This window comes from Siniperca chuatsi, linkage group LG2 (assembly GCF_020085105.1).
Source record: "Siniperca chuatsi isolate FFG_IHB_CAS linkage group LG2, ASM2008510v1, whole genome shotgun sequence".
NCBI lineage: Eukaryota > Metazoa > Chordata > Actinopteri > Centrarchiformes > Sinipercidae > Siniperca > Siniperca chuatsi.
The window spans coordinates 32,250,782-32,263,948 of NC_058043.1; the positions used below are offsets into that span (position 1 = coordinate 32,250,782).

The 13,167-nt window shown below is 40.5% G+C and overlaps 1 protein-coding gene across 14 annotated transcripts in view; it reads left to right on the forward strand.

Annotated features, from left to right (window-relative positions):
* nfasca (neurofascin homolog (chicken) a) overlaps positions 1–13,167 on the forward strand; it is a 167,815-nt gene that overhangs the window by 127,040 nt on the left and 27,608 nt on the right. For 8 of the 14 annotated variants that reach the window (XM_044212838.1, XM_044212828.1, XM_044212882.1 and 5 more), the window contains 12 exons: positions 49–93; positions 770–871; positions 1,486–1,683; positions 2,240–2,310; positions 2,705–2,927; positions 3,208–3,323; positions 3,481–3,691; positions 4,231–4,353; positions 5,028–5,201; positions 6,511–6,537; positions 11,858–12,112; positions 12,816–12,938. In XM_044212838.1, the coding sequence (XP_044068773.1) occupies positions 49–93; positions 770–871; positions 1,486–1,683; positions 2,240–2,310; positions 2,705–2,927; positions 3,208–3,323; positions 3,481–3,691; positions 4,231–4,353; positions 5,028–5,201; positions 6,511–6,537; positions 11,858–12,112; positions 12,816–12,938 (1,668 nt within the window). The remainder of the gene's footprint in view (positions 1–48; positions 94–769; positions 872–1,485; positions 1,684–2,239; positions 2,311–2,704; positions 2,928–3,207; positions 3,324–3,480; positions 3,692–4,230; positions 4,354–5,027; positions 5,202–6,510; positions 6,538–11,857; positions 12,113–12,815; positions 12,939–13,167) is intronic. The other 6 variants (XM_044212933.1, XM_044212907.1, XM_044212864.1 and 3 more) reach the window with 5 other exon arrangements.

The following is a 13,167-nucleotide window of genomic DNA, read 5'->3' on the forward strand; positions in this document are numbered from 1 at the left end:
AATTCTAACCCTTATACCCACTTCCTGGTCCTTGACCCTACCCTACAGAGGAAGCCTCCCTCAACCCCTCAGTCTCTAGTGCCTTGCCTCCAGGTAACACATGGCTTGAGTGGAATTTTTTCTTTTTCTTTTCTTTCCTGTCATGGTTTTCTTTCCTGTTTATTTAGTCTTCTTATTGTTTTACTTTTTGTTCTCTACCTCTATCTCAACTTGTGCCTCTGTATTATAATATTTATGTTACGCTTTTATAATGGATATTATTTTATTATGTAATAATGATTATTTTTTACAGAATGGATTTTTATATGCATGCACCACAATTCACGCTGTCAAGTAATTTAATCTCATATTAAGCCTATATTACGTCTAAGTAATGTCCAGTTTGGTACAATAATGCCACTCGTTCCAAGTTGTTTGTTGATGTTATTAGTAGAGTAGTTTTTCTCATTTCTCCTAATTGTCTCCCTTTCGATATATTTCCATTTTCCAAGTGGAACTGTTGATTTTGAAACTCAACTGTGAACTGTGTTTCAAAACATCAACAGTGAACTGGGAGGAGATTTGGAGGTGCCATTGGGTGTTATAACAGAATGAATGTATTTTAACATAACATAACAGGGTTAAGGACTGATGATTATGAGAATAAATGACATTGTACAGTATGAGTGACAAGTATTTTGCAGCATGCCTATTCTTGTATGTGCATGCTTGTACAGTACAGTATGTGTTTGCCATGTCTCAGGTCAGGTTATTCCCTGTTTCTCTGCAGACCGTCCAGACCCTCCCATGGATCTGGATCTGTCGGACCCAGCAGCCCGCAGCGTTCGCCTCACCTGGATCCCCGGAAACGACCACAGGAGCCCAATCACACGTCAGTATACACACACTCATCATATACCTATATTCTCCCACCTCTCCTGGACATCCTGGAAGGATTAAACTGCCCTTCATGGTCACATTTCTCAAAAATGTGTCGTGTGTTACAGGCATACCATATATTTGTGTGTTTGAGCTGTATTTGTGTGGAACAGGTTCAGCTTTCATTCATCTTAGGGAGATTGTGTGAGTAAAGGAGAGCTAAAAACGTGAAGGGTTAGAGTTTGTCTCGGGTCACCAAGCTCAGGAAAGAAATGATAATGAACGGATGGTGAAATACAAATACTCATTAAAATTCAGTAATAGGCCACAATTAGAATCCATCAGAGAAATATGATTTGGGGGCCCATTACTCCTAAAGTCATCATCTGTATTTATAGGAAGGATTGTAAAATTAATGCAATAAGGTCATTAAACAAACTTGAGAGGAGATGAGGGGATGAAATGACGTTATACCAGAATACATGAAGCCACAACTGCAGGTGATCCACCACAGGAGCAAGAGCTGATCTAGAGAACCTCAAAAACCTGCTGAACCCCTTCACATTTCCACTGCGTTAACAGTAAATGGTCTGCCTTTTCTCAAGCCAGTTGTGTGTCGCTCTACAGAGTTCTTGGTCCAGTTTGAGGAGGACCGCTGGGAGCCGGGCAAGTGGCAGGACCTGTCCACGTACCCCGGAGACCTCAACTCAGTCATCCTGCAGCTCGCCCCCTTTGTCAACTACCAGTTCAGGGTCATCGCCATAAACAAAGTGGGCCAGAGTCAGCCCAGCGGCCCCTCGCCACGATACAAGACCAGCGGAGCTGGTGAGAAGCACCACACACACTCGTCTAAAATAATATGGCTATATGTGTTTGAAGACACGCGTATCTTGCAGTTTACTTGATGTAGTTTTCAGGAACAACATTTCATGTACTTTACATGAAAATTATGATTTTGTTGACGAAGGGCTTCAGGTCACTACTACTTACCTACATTTTGTTGGAATAGTTTTGACCTCTTTGAAGTAATGGAAGTGTCCTGTATGAAAAAGAACAATCTCCATGTTAAATGTGAAATAAAATGCCAATTATTATGCTCTAATCTTGCGGGCTTGCTAGAAAATGTATTGGTTACTCTAAAATAAACACAAATCAAAGTAGGAAATAAAACATTTTAATTGTGGGCTCGTGAAAAAAATGTATTCTAAACACATAGGGGAATTAGCACACGGGCTAGATGTGTAGTTTGTAGCCCCTTACTTAAAAGTAGTGCAGAGTTAAAGACTACTGGCCATTAAGCTTCAGGTTTCTCAGTTGATGTTAAGCCAAGTGTTTTGAAGTTGATGTCCAATCTGAGTTCATTTTGTTATGTTAAAACAAGCCCCAGATGCCATTCCCAGAGGTCTACGAGGATGGGGCTCCAAGAAGGACAATATGGAGATCACCTGGGAGGTAAGACGTGTACAAGTCCTACCTGTTGAATTGAATGCCTGTTATGCCATTGTAAATAATGGCAATAACACAAAGAGTGTATGTAGTCTTTATCATGATCATGGATGGAACTGTGACAATAAAATTCAGTAGCCTGAAGACAGTAGTAGTTGTAGTAGTAGTAGGAGTATTTTGTAAGTAAGAAGAACATGTGCTTTCCAGAGGAAAAATACAATTATTTTAATTTCTGGCAAAATGTTTGGCCTTGGATGATTGGGCGTGATGTATTTTTCTTCTCATGTGTTTTCACTTCTTACATGTACACGTTAAAATTAGAAAAATATAAAAAAAAACAAAAAACAAAAGCACAATCTTACTTTCAGTCAGTGAGCTTTGTGTTTTTTATTTTTTCCAGCCTCTGCTTGACCTGGAGAGAAATGGCCTAAACCTGCACTACAATGTGTGGTGGAGACGGAAGGATTTGGGAGAGGAGTGGAGTAATGTGACCACAGTGCGGTCCAAACATGTTGTCCACAACACAGAAACCTACATGCCTTATGAGATCAAAATCCAGGCCAGGAATGAGTTTGGACCAGGACCTGAGTCTAACGTGGTCATTGGATACTCTGGAGAGGACAGTAAGTAGATACACACTAGATATCAGTTTGTGAAAGACAACGCTGATACTGATTTTTGGACTAAAGCTGGTAGAAATTTATGTTGATGCTTTTCAGGCTGATAAAAACTCAGACCCTCACAATTTCATCAGTGAATCATTTCACTGTGATTTTAAGCCAATAGTGCAATTACTGCAAAGCAACAACAGCACCGCTGAGGGAATTTTCTCTTATTTCTGCATAAACAGAACCAAACCTTTCTGACGATTCACACATACTGTGTCCCTTTTTGTTTGTTCAGAGCCCACCGACGCTCCCACTGACCTGCGGGTGTCAAAGGTCGACAGCACCAAGGCGAACATTCACTGGAAGCCTGTAGACCCAGACTCTGTGCAGGGAGAGTTCAAGGAGTACAGAGTGAGACTGGCTGAATTTTTGTAATGAGAACCGACTGTAGAGATGGTCTAAAAATAGACTCTGATTCTCAGTTTCTGACAATTTCTCTTGTTTAATCTCCTCACCCTTCTCTGCACTTCTTACCCATAAACCTTGTCCTTCCCCTTCCACCTCCCAGCTGTGCTACTGGCGCGAGTCCAGTCTGGTTCCAGGTCTGGTGGTCAGTAAGGAGAAGAAGACCAAAGGTTTCTACAGCACCATGGCCGAGCCGTCTGGCATTCTCAGCGACCTGGTGCCCTACTCTAAATACAAGATGTTCATGGTTGTGGCCAACAACCGCTTTGAGAGTCCACCCAGCAACACGGTGGAATTCACCACCAAGGAGGGAGGTGAGGACGCAGCCCTCACAACTAAAATATTGAGGATGACATCTCATGTAGTTTCACAAAAGTGTTCTGAGCCAAAGGTAGCATATTCATCAGTGTTATGTGGGATTCTTACAAACACACTTTTTATTATGCAGAACCACAAACTGTATCTCTTTAACGCTTACTATATTTAAATTAAATTTTTAATTGTCACCAGGACACACTTTTGAAGTAAATTTTGCTTTTGAGACCATAATGTCTTGCAAGGAAAACACATTGACTTAGCATTTTGAGAGATATTTTGGCACTATTGGAGTGGATGTCTTTGGCGCTAGAGATTTTTTGGAGCCAGCATCCAGTGGCCATCAGTGGTACAGCATTATAACGCCCCAGCTTTCAGCCTTGATGGAAGCAGCTTGGGCAGAATAAGTTTCTTTTCCTCCTCTCCTCTGTCCTTTTCCTAAATCCCAGACCCCTCTCTTGTTTCTTCTCTTTACTTATTTGTTGTGCTTGTGTGTGATTTTGTGTGTGTCTCTGTGTGTGTGTGTGTGTGTTTGCAGTGCCAGATGCTCCGAGGTTCTTCAGGATTAACCGGAGAAGTTTCGACACCGTCCACCTCGAATGGGACAAACCTCTGGAGCCCAATGGCATTCTGATTGGATACCAGCTCAAGTACCAAACAGGTGTGCTGCTCTCAAACACCAAGTATTCACACACATACACAGTACATACAAACTTTCAAACCTTCAGACAGAAAGCATTCTTTAACTTGGTGCTTCTACTTGGTAGTGATTTGCTAATCAGTATGAGCTGTATAAGTGATCGTGAGCCTTAGGATTCAGGTATTTGCTTTGTTTTATAGTTTTTATTTGAGTAAATTGTATTTGGACCACACAGCTTTACAACAGAGATACAATAGGGCAGCAACATGAATGAACACAAAGTCAGACAGGCTTTAACCGAACCAGTTTAACACTGTTATCTTAACCACTTTTTTGGAAGTGACAATGAAGGTGAATGCACTCACAATGTCCGCTGTAATCAGCCACTGCATTTTAAAGGTACTGCACATACAGTATGTGCACAACTGCAGTATGTGGAGTAGGTCAAAGGGGAACCCGGAAGTAGCTCCGAAGGATCTAATTGACTTTAGTGAAACTTAAGGTAATAACTGGAAGTTTCGTAAAAAGTTGTCGGTCAAAAAGAATAAATGTGAGGAGGAAGCTCATTGTTAACTGGCTTTAGCACTTTGCTGCACTACCAGACTGCCCCATGAGATGATCTGGGAATAATTCTGATAGCAAGCCCATCCATCTGACTTCTTCTGTCATTCTTCTGTGAATGTGCGTTTGTGTAGTCAATGGCTCCAGGTTGGGTCGTCCCCAGTTGGAGACTTTACTTCCTAATGTGACAGAGTTCACCCTCCGCCTGCCTGACCGATCTACCCGCTACAAGTTCTACCTGTCAGCACTCACCCAGGTGGGAGCAGGGGAGGTCTATGCTGAGGAGTCCCCACACTTCGCCAATGAAGGTGAGCGTTTCTACAGTTGATTCTGAGATTTGTTTGACAAAAAAATCTCACATTCACAATAGCCTCACAATATTTTTCATTGTTGAGGCTTGCCTGTCTTGTTGTTGAAAATGCATCTGATTCAACTCTGAATGGAAACCAAGGTTTTCAGCGTATCCAGTTCACCATTTTTTTTCACAAAAAAAAAAATTCTATTGCTCAGGCATTTAATAGTTGATTATTTTTGGTTCAAAAGAGCCAAAAAAATAAATAAAACTGTAACTTTTGTCTTTTCTTATTGTCAACAAACTCCATGAAAAGACCCAAACCAACAATGAATTGATGCCACTAACAAGTATTATGTGTCAAGTATCTGTGTCATACAGCTCCATAGTGGTCCAAAAACTATTAAATACACATAAATATTTATTCCTGTTTAAGTAACGTTTGTTTTGTCCGGCTGTTTTAGGAAATTACTGCGCCTTTATTTTTTAAAATGAAACTACATAGCTGTTTTTAAAGATTTACGTAGGAACAAATTGGCTTGGGGCTGAGTACCACAGGCAGAGTAGGGACGTGGGAAAGTACTGGGACAATAAAAATAATATAGAATAACACTAGCCTTATCCTTTAACACATTTCACAACACTAATCAACTTGCAGACTTGAAACTTGCCTGAAATAGATGTTTAGAGGTTTCTGACCCAGTTTATCATTAAAGTTACTGGAATTTTTCCTTACACACAGTGTGTTTAGCATTCTGTTTCCCAATAGGGCACAGGACACTGAACCTTCACTCTGCAACATTGTGTCTTTTACTATGTACCTACACTATTCGCAGGCTTTATTGTCTCTGGATGGGAACTAGATTGGTTGGATATTGTGTCATCATTGTGAGAGTCTGGTTTTGTGAATCACTGGATCCTGTGTATCCGAGAGACAGAGATACATAGAAAAAGAAAGTGAGAGAAATTATAGCCCTTTAGTAAAAACAGGCCTCTTTGTTAGGGTATCAGATGGACGACATTATCAGTGCACCAACATTGTGAGACACACACACGGACACACACCAGATCAGAAGAAGACCAGAACCCACCACTAGCCACTCATGTTATCAACTTTTGTATACATTCAAGGTACAGCAAAGTGCTGATATTTTACTGTCATGAATAAAAGTACACCTGGTTATTTTAAAGGGTTGGTTAGATACCATTAGTGGTAAGTGAGAATATCTGTTGAACCGACCTTCCAGCCACTGTCGTACTTGTTGTCCCTCTCTTTCTTACACCTCTCTCCTCTCTCCTGTCTCCCCTTCTCTTTTCATTGGCAGAAAACTTTACTGATGCTACAGGTCTAGGTAATGGGGAATAAGAAGCACAGCGTGTCTGCCTGTCACCTTTCCCCACCCCCATCATCCATGCTGTCTCTTTATCTGTTCATCTTATCACTAAGCAGCAGTGCAGTCCACCTTCATTGTATTATCCACTAAAGTGCAGTTCTACTTCCCCCTGCAGCTCACACTGGTAGGCCACAGAAGTAGTTGCTAAGCTAGTTTTTACCCCATTGGCTTTAGACAGTACACCCTTGTGAGCTAGAGGGATGTTTTCCAGCTCTCATATTTAAGAAAACATAGATTTTCCTCATGTTCTTGTATTTTACATAATCAGTAAATGATCGTTACATGAACCTTAAGACATACAGCATGTTTACATAAGCAAGACCTGCGTGTGGTGCACCACAGGACGCTTTTCCGGATATATACTATGATGAAATTGGCTTTTTCAATAACAATTTTCTATCTTTTTTTTAACATTAACAATAAAAGCTTGAAGGCACATTCCATGATCCAAATCCTGCTATCACTATATTGAGTGACAGATCTTCTAAAACAAGGGTTAACACCGACGACCATGATGACAAAACAAAAGTTATTAATGATTTCTTAAAATGTTAAAGATTTGACAAAAACAATCACAACTCCAGGTCCATGACTCGCTTTTCTAGAGCTTTCAACCATATCACATGGCCTTCTTCAGTGGACTAAATTTCCTCAGTTGTTATGGAGATGGGTTTGTTGACATGCAAGCTCAGCAGTTATGCTTTATATTATTATATTATGTCAGCGATGAAATCATAACAGCTGCTTAGCTTGCATGTCAACAGATCCATTTCCATGACAAAAGTGCAAACTCTATCCGCTGATGAAGACTGTGATACGGCTGAAAGTTCAGAGAAATGCTGGACCTTGAGTTGGTTTGTCAAACTATTTCCAAGTCAACAATGAGCTTTTGTGCTTGTAAAAGACTTTAGTTTACTTCAGCAATGTTGCGAATAAATAGGGTCATAGGTATACATACAGTACTTGTATAGGTTAATGAAAAAAATTACTGATTTAAAGAGGATCAATCAAAATCAAGGCTGCAACTAATAGTTATTTTTGTAACTGATTAATGTATTGTTTCCAATTTAGATTAGTATTAGTAGATTAAACTCATCTTAAAATGTCAAATCATAAATGTCCATTACAAGGTACCCAGCCCATAAGGAATGGTTTTCTTACTCTGTCTAAGCAATTGTCAAAACCCCCAAATCATCACATTTATAATGATGATGATGAAGTGAAAACAGACAGTCTGTGCTTTTTGCTGTTGGACTGAACTGCTGTCTATGCAGTTTTTTTTTTATTTCTTTGCTCATCTGTCCATCTGCCTATCTGCCTCTCCTCATCTCTCCATCTCCCCTCTATGAGTAAAGCTGCTGTTTGTCTGCTGCTGTGTGCTGTCAGGGATTGAAGAAGCCCACTCAACATGCTCATTATTCACACGTTTGGTGAATGGAATATACAGCCTAGTTATATGAAAATTGAACATATCAGATATACACTGGTGTGAAAAATTGTTTGACCCTTCCTGATTTCTTATTTTTTTGCATGTTTGTCACACTTCATCATCAAACAAATTTAAATATTAGTCAAAGATAACACAAGTAAACACAAAATGCAGTTTTTAAATGAAGGTTGTTATTATTAAGGGAAAATAAAATCCAAAGCTACATGGCCCTGTTTGAAAAAGTGATTGCCCCCTAAACCTAATAACTGGTTGAGCCACCCTTAGCAGCAACAACTGCAATCAAGCGTTTGCGATAACTTGCAATGAGTCTTTTACAACGCTGTGGAGGAATTTTGGCCCACGCATCTTTGCAGAATTGTTGTAATTCAGCCACATTGGAGGGTTTTCAAGCATGAACTGCCTTTTTAAGGTCATGCCACAGCATCTCAATAGGATTCAGGTCAGGACATTGACTAGGCCACTCCAAAGTCTTCAGGAGTTTTTGGCAGACAGCAGAATTCATGGTTCCATTTATCACAGCAAGTCTTCCAGGTCCTGAAGCAGCAAAACAGCCCCAGACCATCACACTACCACCACCATATTTTACTGTTGGTATGATGCTCTTTTTCTGAAATGCAGTGTTACTTTTACGCCAGATGTAATGGGACACACACCTTCCAAAACGTTCAGCTTTTGTCTTGTCAGTCCACAGAGTATTTTCCCAAAAGTCTTGTGGATCATCAAGATATTTTCTAGCAAAAATGAGATGAGCCTTAATGTTCTTTTTGCTCAGTAGTGGTTTTCGTCTTGGAACTCTGCCATGTAGGCCATTTTTTCCCAGTCTCTTTCTTATGGTGCAGTCATGAACACTTACCTTAACTGAGGCAAGTGAGGCCTGCAGTTCTTTGGATGTTGTTGTGGGGTCTTTTGTGACCTCTTGATTGAGTCGTTGCTGCGCTCTTGGGGTAATTCTGGTTGGCCAGCCACTCCTGGGAAGGTTCACCACTGTTCCATGTTTTCGCCATTTGTGGATAATGGCTCTCACTGTGGTTCGCTGGAGTCCCAAAGCTTTAGAAATGGCTTTATAACCTTTTCCAGACTGATAGATCTCAATGACTTTCTTTCTAATTTGTTCCTGAATTTCTTTGGATTTCTGCATGATGTCTAGCTTTTGACAATCTTTTGGTCTACTTCACTTTGTAAGGCAGGTCCTATTTAAGTGATTTCTTGATTGAGAACAGGTGTGGCAATAATCAGGCCTGGGAGTGGCTAGAGAAATTGAACTCAGGTGTGATAAACCACAGTTAAGTTATGTTTTAACAGGTGGGGCAATTACTTTTTCACACAGGGCAATGTAGGTTTGGATTTTGTTTTCCCTTAATAATAACAACCTTCATTTAAAAACTGCATTTTGTGTTTACTTGTGTTATCTTTGACCAATATTTAAATTTGTTTGATGATCTGAAACAATTAAGTGTGACAAACATGCAAAAAAATAAGAAATCAGGAAGGGGGCAAACACTTTTTTACACCACTGTATCACACATTTCACACATTTTAAATCTTTGGTATCATATTCTACTAGATGGTGTTCATGATCAGGACTCACATCCTGATAACCGCTGTAGAATCCTCCTTCAAGCTATTTGTATTTATGTTGACCTTTAAAGTCTGATTTCTGAACCAATCCCTGATGGCACACCTTTACAATGCAATCTCACAGCATCACTGCCTCTTTCTGTCTGCCATGAGACACAAGTTAGCCTTGTGTAGCAACTTATGTGTTTCTAAAGTTTTTTTAGTCATTTTCACTGGATACAATGTCATGATGCAGCTGTTTTGGGAGTGTGTGTGAGATGGGAGGAGATGCACGTCCTTGCATCAAAATGTCAAGACGGGGGAAACATTTTTGATGAAGGATGCGACTTGATGAGTGTGCTGGGGATGACAAATAAACAAAACTCCATCAGCAGTTGGCTTGCACACTCACTCACTGGCTTGATCGTCTTGCTTCTGAGCTTTTTCAAAAGTCATGTCACTCTGCCATCTTTATGTATCTGTTCATCTGGTCAGCTGTACATACAGTACTGGGGATTACAGGTAAGGTGGCTTGACGCTTTGGGCTGAACTGAGGTAGGCACCTCACTGGGTTGTAATGGCTCTTGAACATGTTGATGTTTCCATACTTTCTTTTCCCCTTGCACGGTGGGTTGAGGATATACTTGGCATCCAGCCTGGTGATACAAGCATGCTGGCTGGGGTTTGGGGTTGTTGTATGAGGGAAATGTTTGGGGTGGCTGCATCAGTAGTGGGACCCTTCACTGGCTGGAGATTACCTCAACTTGAAGGTAAAGTAAGTAAGTGAACAACAAGTGGAAAACAGTGGAAAAGGATGTGCTGGTTCCCAGCCTGACCCCCACACAGGGGCACCATAGTGTCACAAAAGTAAAAATAGAAAAGACTAGGGCTGGGTGTTTGCAATTTTTCAATACCTGTGCCAGTGTAATACCTGAGATTTGCTACAGATACCAAAATGTTGTCGATATCTGCTTTGAGGAATATAAACATCAACGAAAGAAGTCAAACTTCTTAAATGCATCAGTGTTTACTGTTTTCTAAACACAAGCAACCATTTTGGGTCTAAAATGTGAAAAATTATAACTTAAATCAGGTACTATCTAATCAATCAAATAAAAAAGACTAAATAACTAATAATTTAATACCAGCTTTTAGGACTTCACAGTTTTCGACACATTACTGACACATTTTGGTTGGTACTCAAAAATTATCGGGGTCTGATACCCAGCCATACCACACAACTTCTGTCACAACTGCTCTGACATTTCTAGTAAGCCCTCCAAATAGCCTATATTTACATGACAAAAATACTTTAAAACAGATGACAAGCTTGGCTCACAAGTGATGGCTAGGTATCAAGAAGAAAAGAAGACTGTACTTGTCAAAAAGAAAATGAATGAATGAACAGGCAGTTACAAGGACTGTCATTGCAGTTTCTACTGTAATGACAGACACTGGATGAAATGTGACATAACACTACATAAAATGTGTTGTATTATCCCCTCAGTGATGTGTGTGAAAGAGGTGAAGGGGCTCTGTAAATGTATTACATGAGGTCCTTTAGAAAAAAAACAACATTTTATCTTAATACCAGAGAGGAACAATACTTAAAGGGGCACTCTTCCATAAAGTTGGGGGACTTGTGAGTGAAAGATTTTTAAAAAATGGTCAAAATGGAAGCAGCAGAGGTTGAGATATTGTGGCTCTTAGTCACCAGTATGGGAAAAATACTGGATTTCCCATAATGCAACTTTTAGTGTGAAAGATGGAAAAATACTGACGTCATCCAGACACTATATAAGACACTTTATTTGTAAAGACCTTTATTTGTAAAACCAGTGGAGTGCCCCTTTAAATGCAACCAAAATACGTGATGAAGTAAAAATAACGTTACTAGTTTGGGGTTTTCCAAACCCAGCTCTTATAAAATACAGTACCTCCTCATTTGCATCCTCTTCAAAGAAGCACAGTGTGACAGCCATGTTGTAATATCAGCATTTGTCCTCTTGGTGGCAGTGGCATCTAAGTCTATGCAGGACAGTGATGAAGTGCGTGAGGATCCCAACAGAGATGAAGTGGGAAACATTCAAATGAACACTGATCATTTATTGATTCTTGATGACTTAGTCATGAGTGCTGCTTGTGGGGAATTCCTTGTGTGTTTTAGCTCAGGGCTTCATTGACTTTCTCCTGTGTGTTAGTGTGTGTCTGTTTGATGTTCCTGCTGCCTTGTCTTTAACCCTTTGCTCTCTCCCACCTCCTCCCTTGTAGTCGAGCTTACCGACGCCTCCGTGGCTTCAGCTTTTACTCCTACTCCTCCTCCTCTTGCTCCTCTTCCTCCTACTACCATCGCTCCTACAACCATTAGTACCTCAACTTCTACCACTCCTACAGCTACAACCTCTACTACTACTACTACTACTACTACTACTACTCCTTCTACCACCACCACTACAACTGAGGCGACCACTACCATCACACCTCCTGTGCTGGTCACCACCAAGCATACTGATCAGAACGTGTTGGGTACATGCTGTTGTCCCATTGTGGTTTTTACTGTCTTTCTAGTGTTTTAGTTGACCGTGAAAGGCACTTCATGGTATCAAAAGACAATTGCCTTCTCCCACCTGACGAAACAGGAAACTACATCAGAGCTGCATTCCGATAATCTGTGCTGTACCTGCTGTACAAAAAGTGGGGAATTACTTCAGAATATTGGGATGTAGCCAGCAACTATCCTCCTGGTCAGGAAGTGAGAATCCAAACTTTTTTTTTAATAAATGGATGTTAATAATGTAAAGCTCTTGGAGAGAGTACCTTCAACACTTTAGAGTGATGAGGGTTGCCTATTTGAATGAATGAGGATTGTGATATTGGAAGAGTTGAACCTTTTCTTCGGTTTTTAGGTTCAATTAGCATCCACTAGATTAGAGTCCACTCTAAACCAGAAGTAAGCACTGCATCTAAATGTTTCATGAATTGAAAAATCCTCTGGAATTTTCTTGTGGGTGAATTTTCTGTCCATGAACATTAAATTTACTATTGGTTTTGAGCGGACCATGATCGGGATCATTCCTGATCAAAACGATCATTCTTATAGGAAGACTCCCTTAGTGCTAGCACCATGCATAGGTCTAAATGGAGCCCTGTGTGTGGTTGTTGTAACTGTGCCCTCTCTGCCCCTTGCCCCTGACCTTTAACCCTTTACCCCTGACCCCCCTTTGTGTAGTGGCCCCTGGGCGGGAGATCTCGAATCTGACGGTGGAGCCTAACAGTAACTACGCTAACGTCAGCTGGAGACACAACTTCCCGGCCGGCAGCAGCGAGTTTGTGCTAGAGTTCACACTGGACAGTAAGAAACCAGACCAAGCCCACCTTGAGCTATTGAAACGTAAAGCTAGATCTGAACTTAATTATTAGAGCGTAAAACAACCAGAGTGGTGAGATATTAATGGCATTACAAGATGATACTAAGTACAAAGTGTAGGAGCTGACAAAGGGCATTATTTCAGAGAGCAGTTAAACAGATGCATCAAAACAGATATAAAATGGATTCAATTATTGGGACGCTATATGACAAT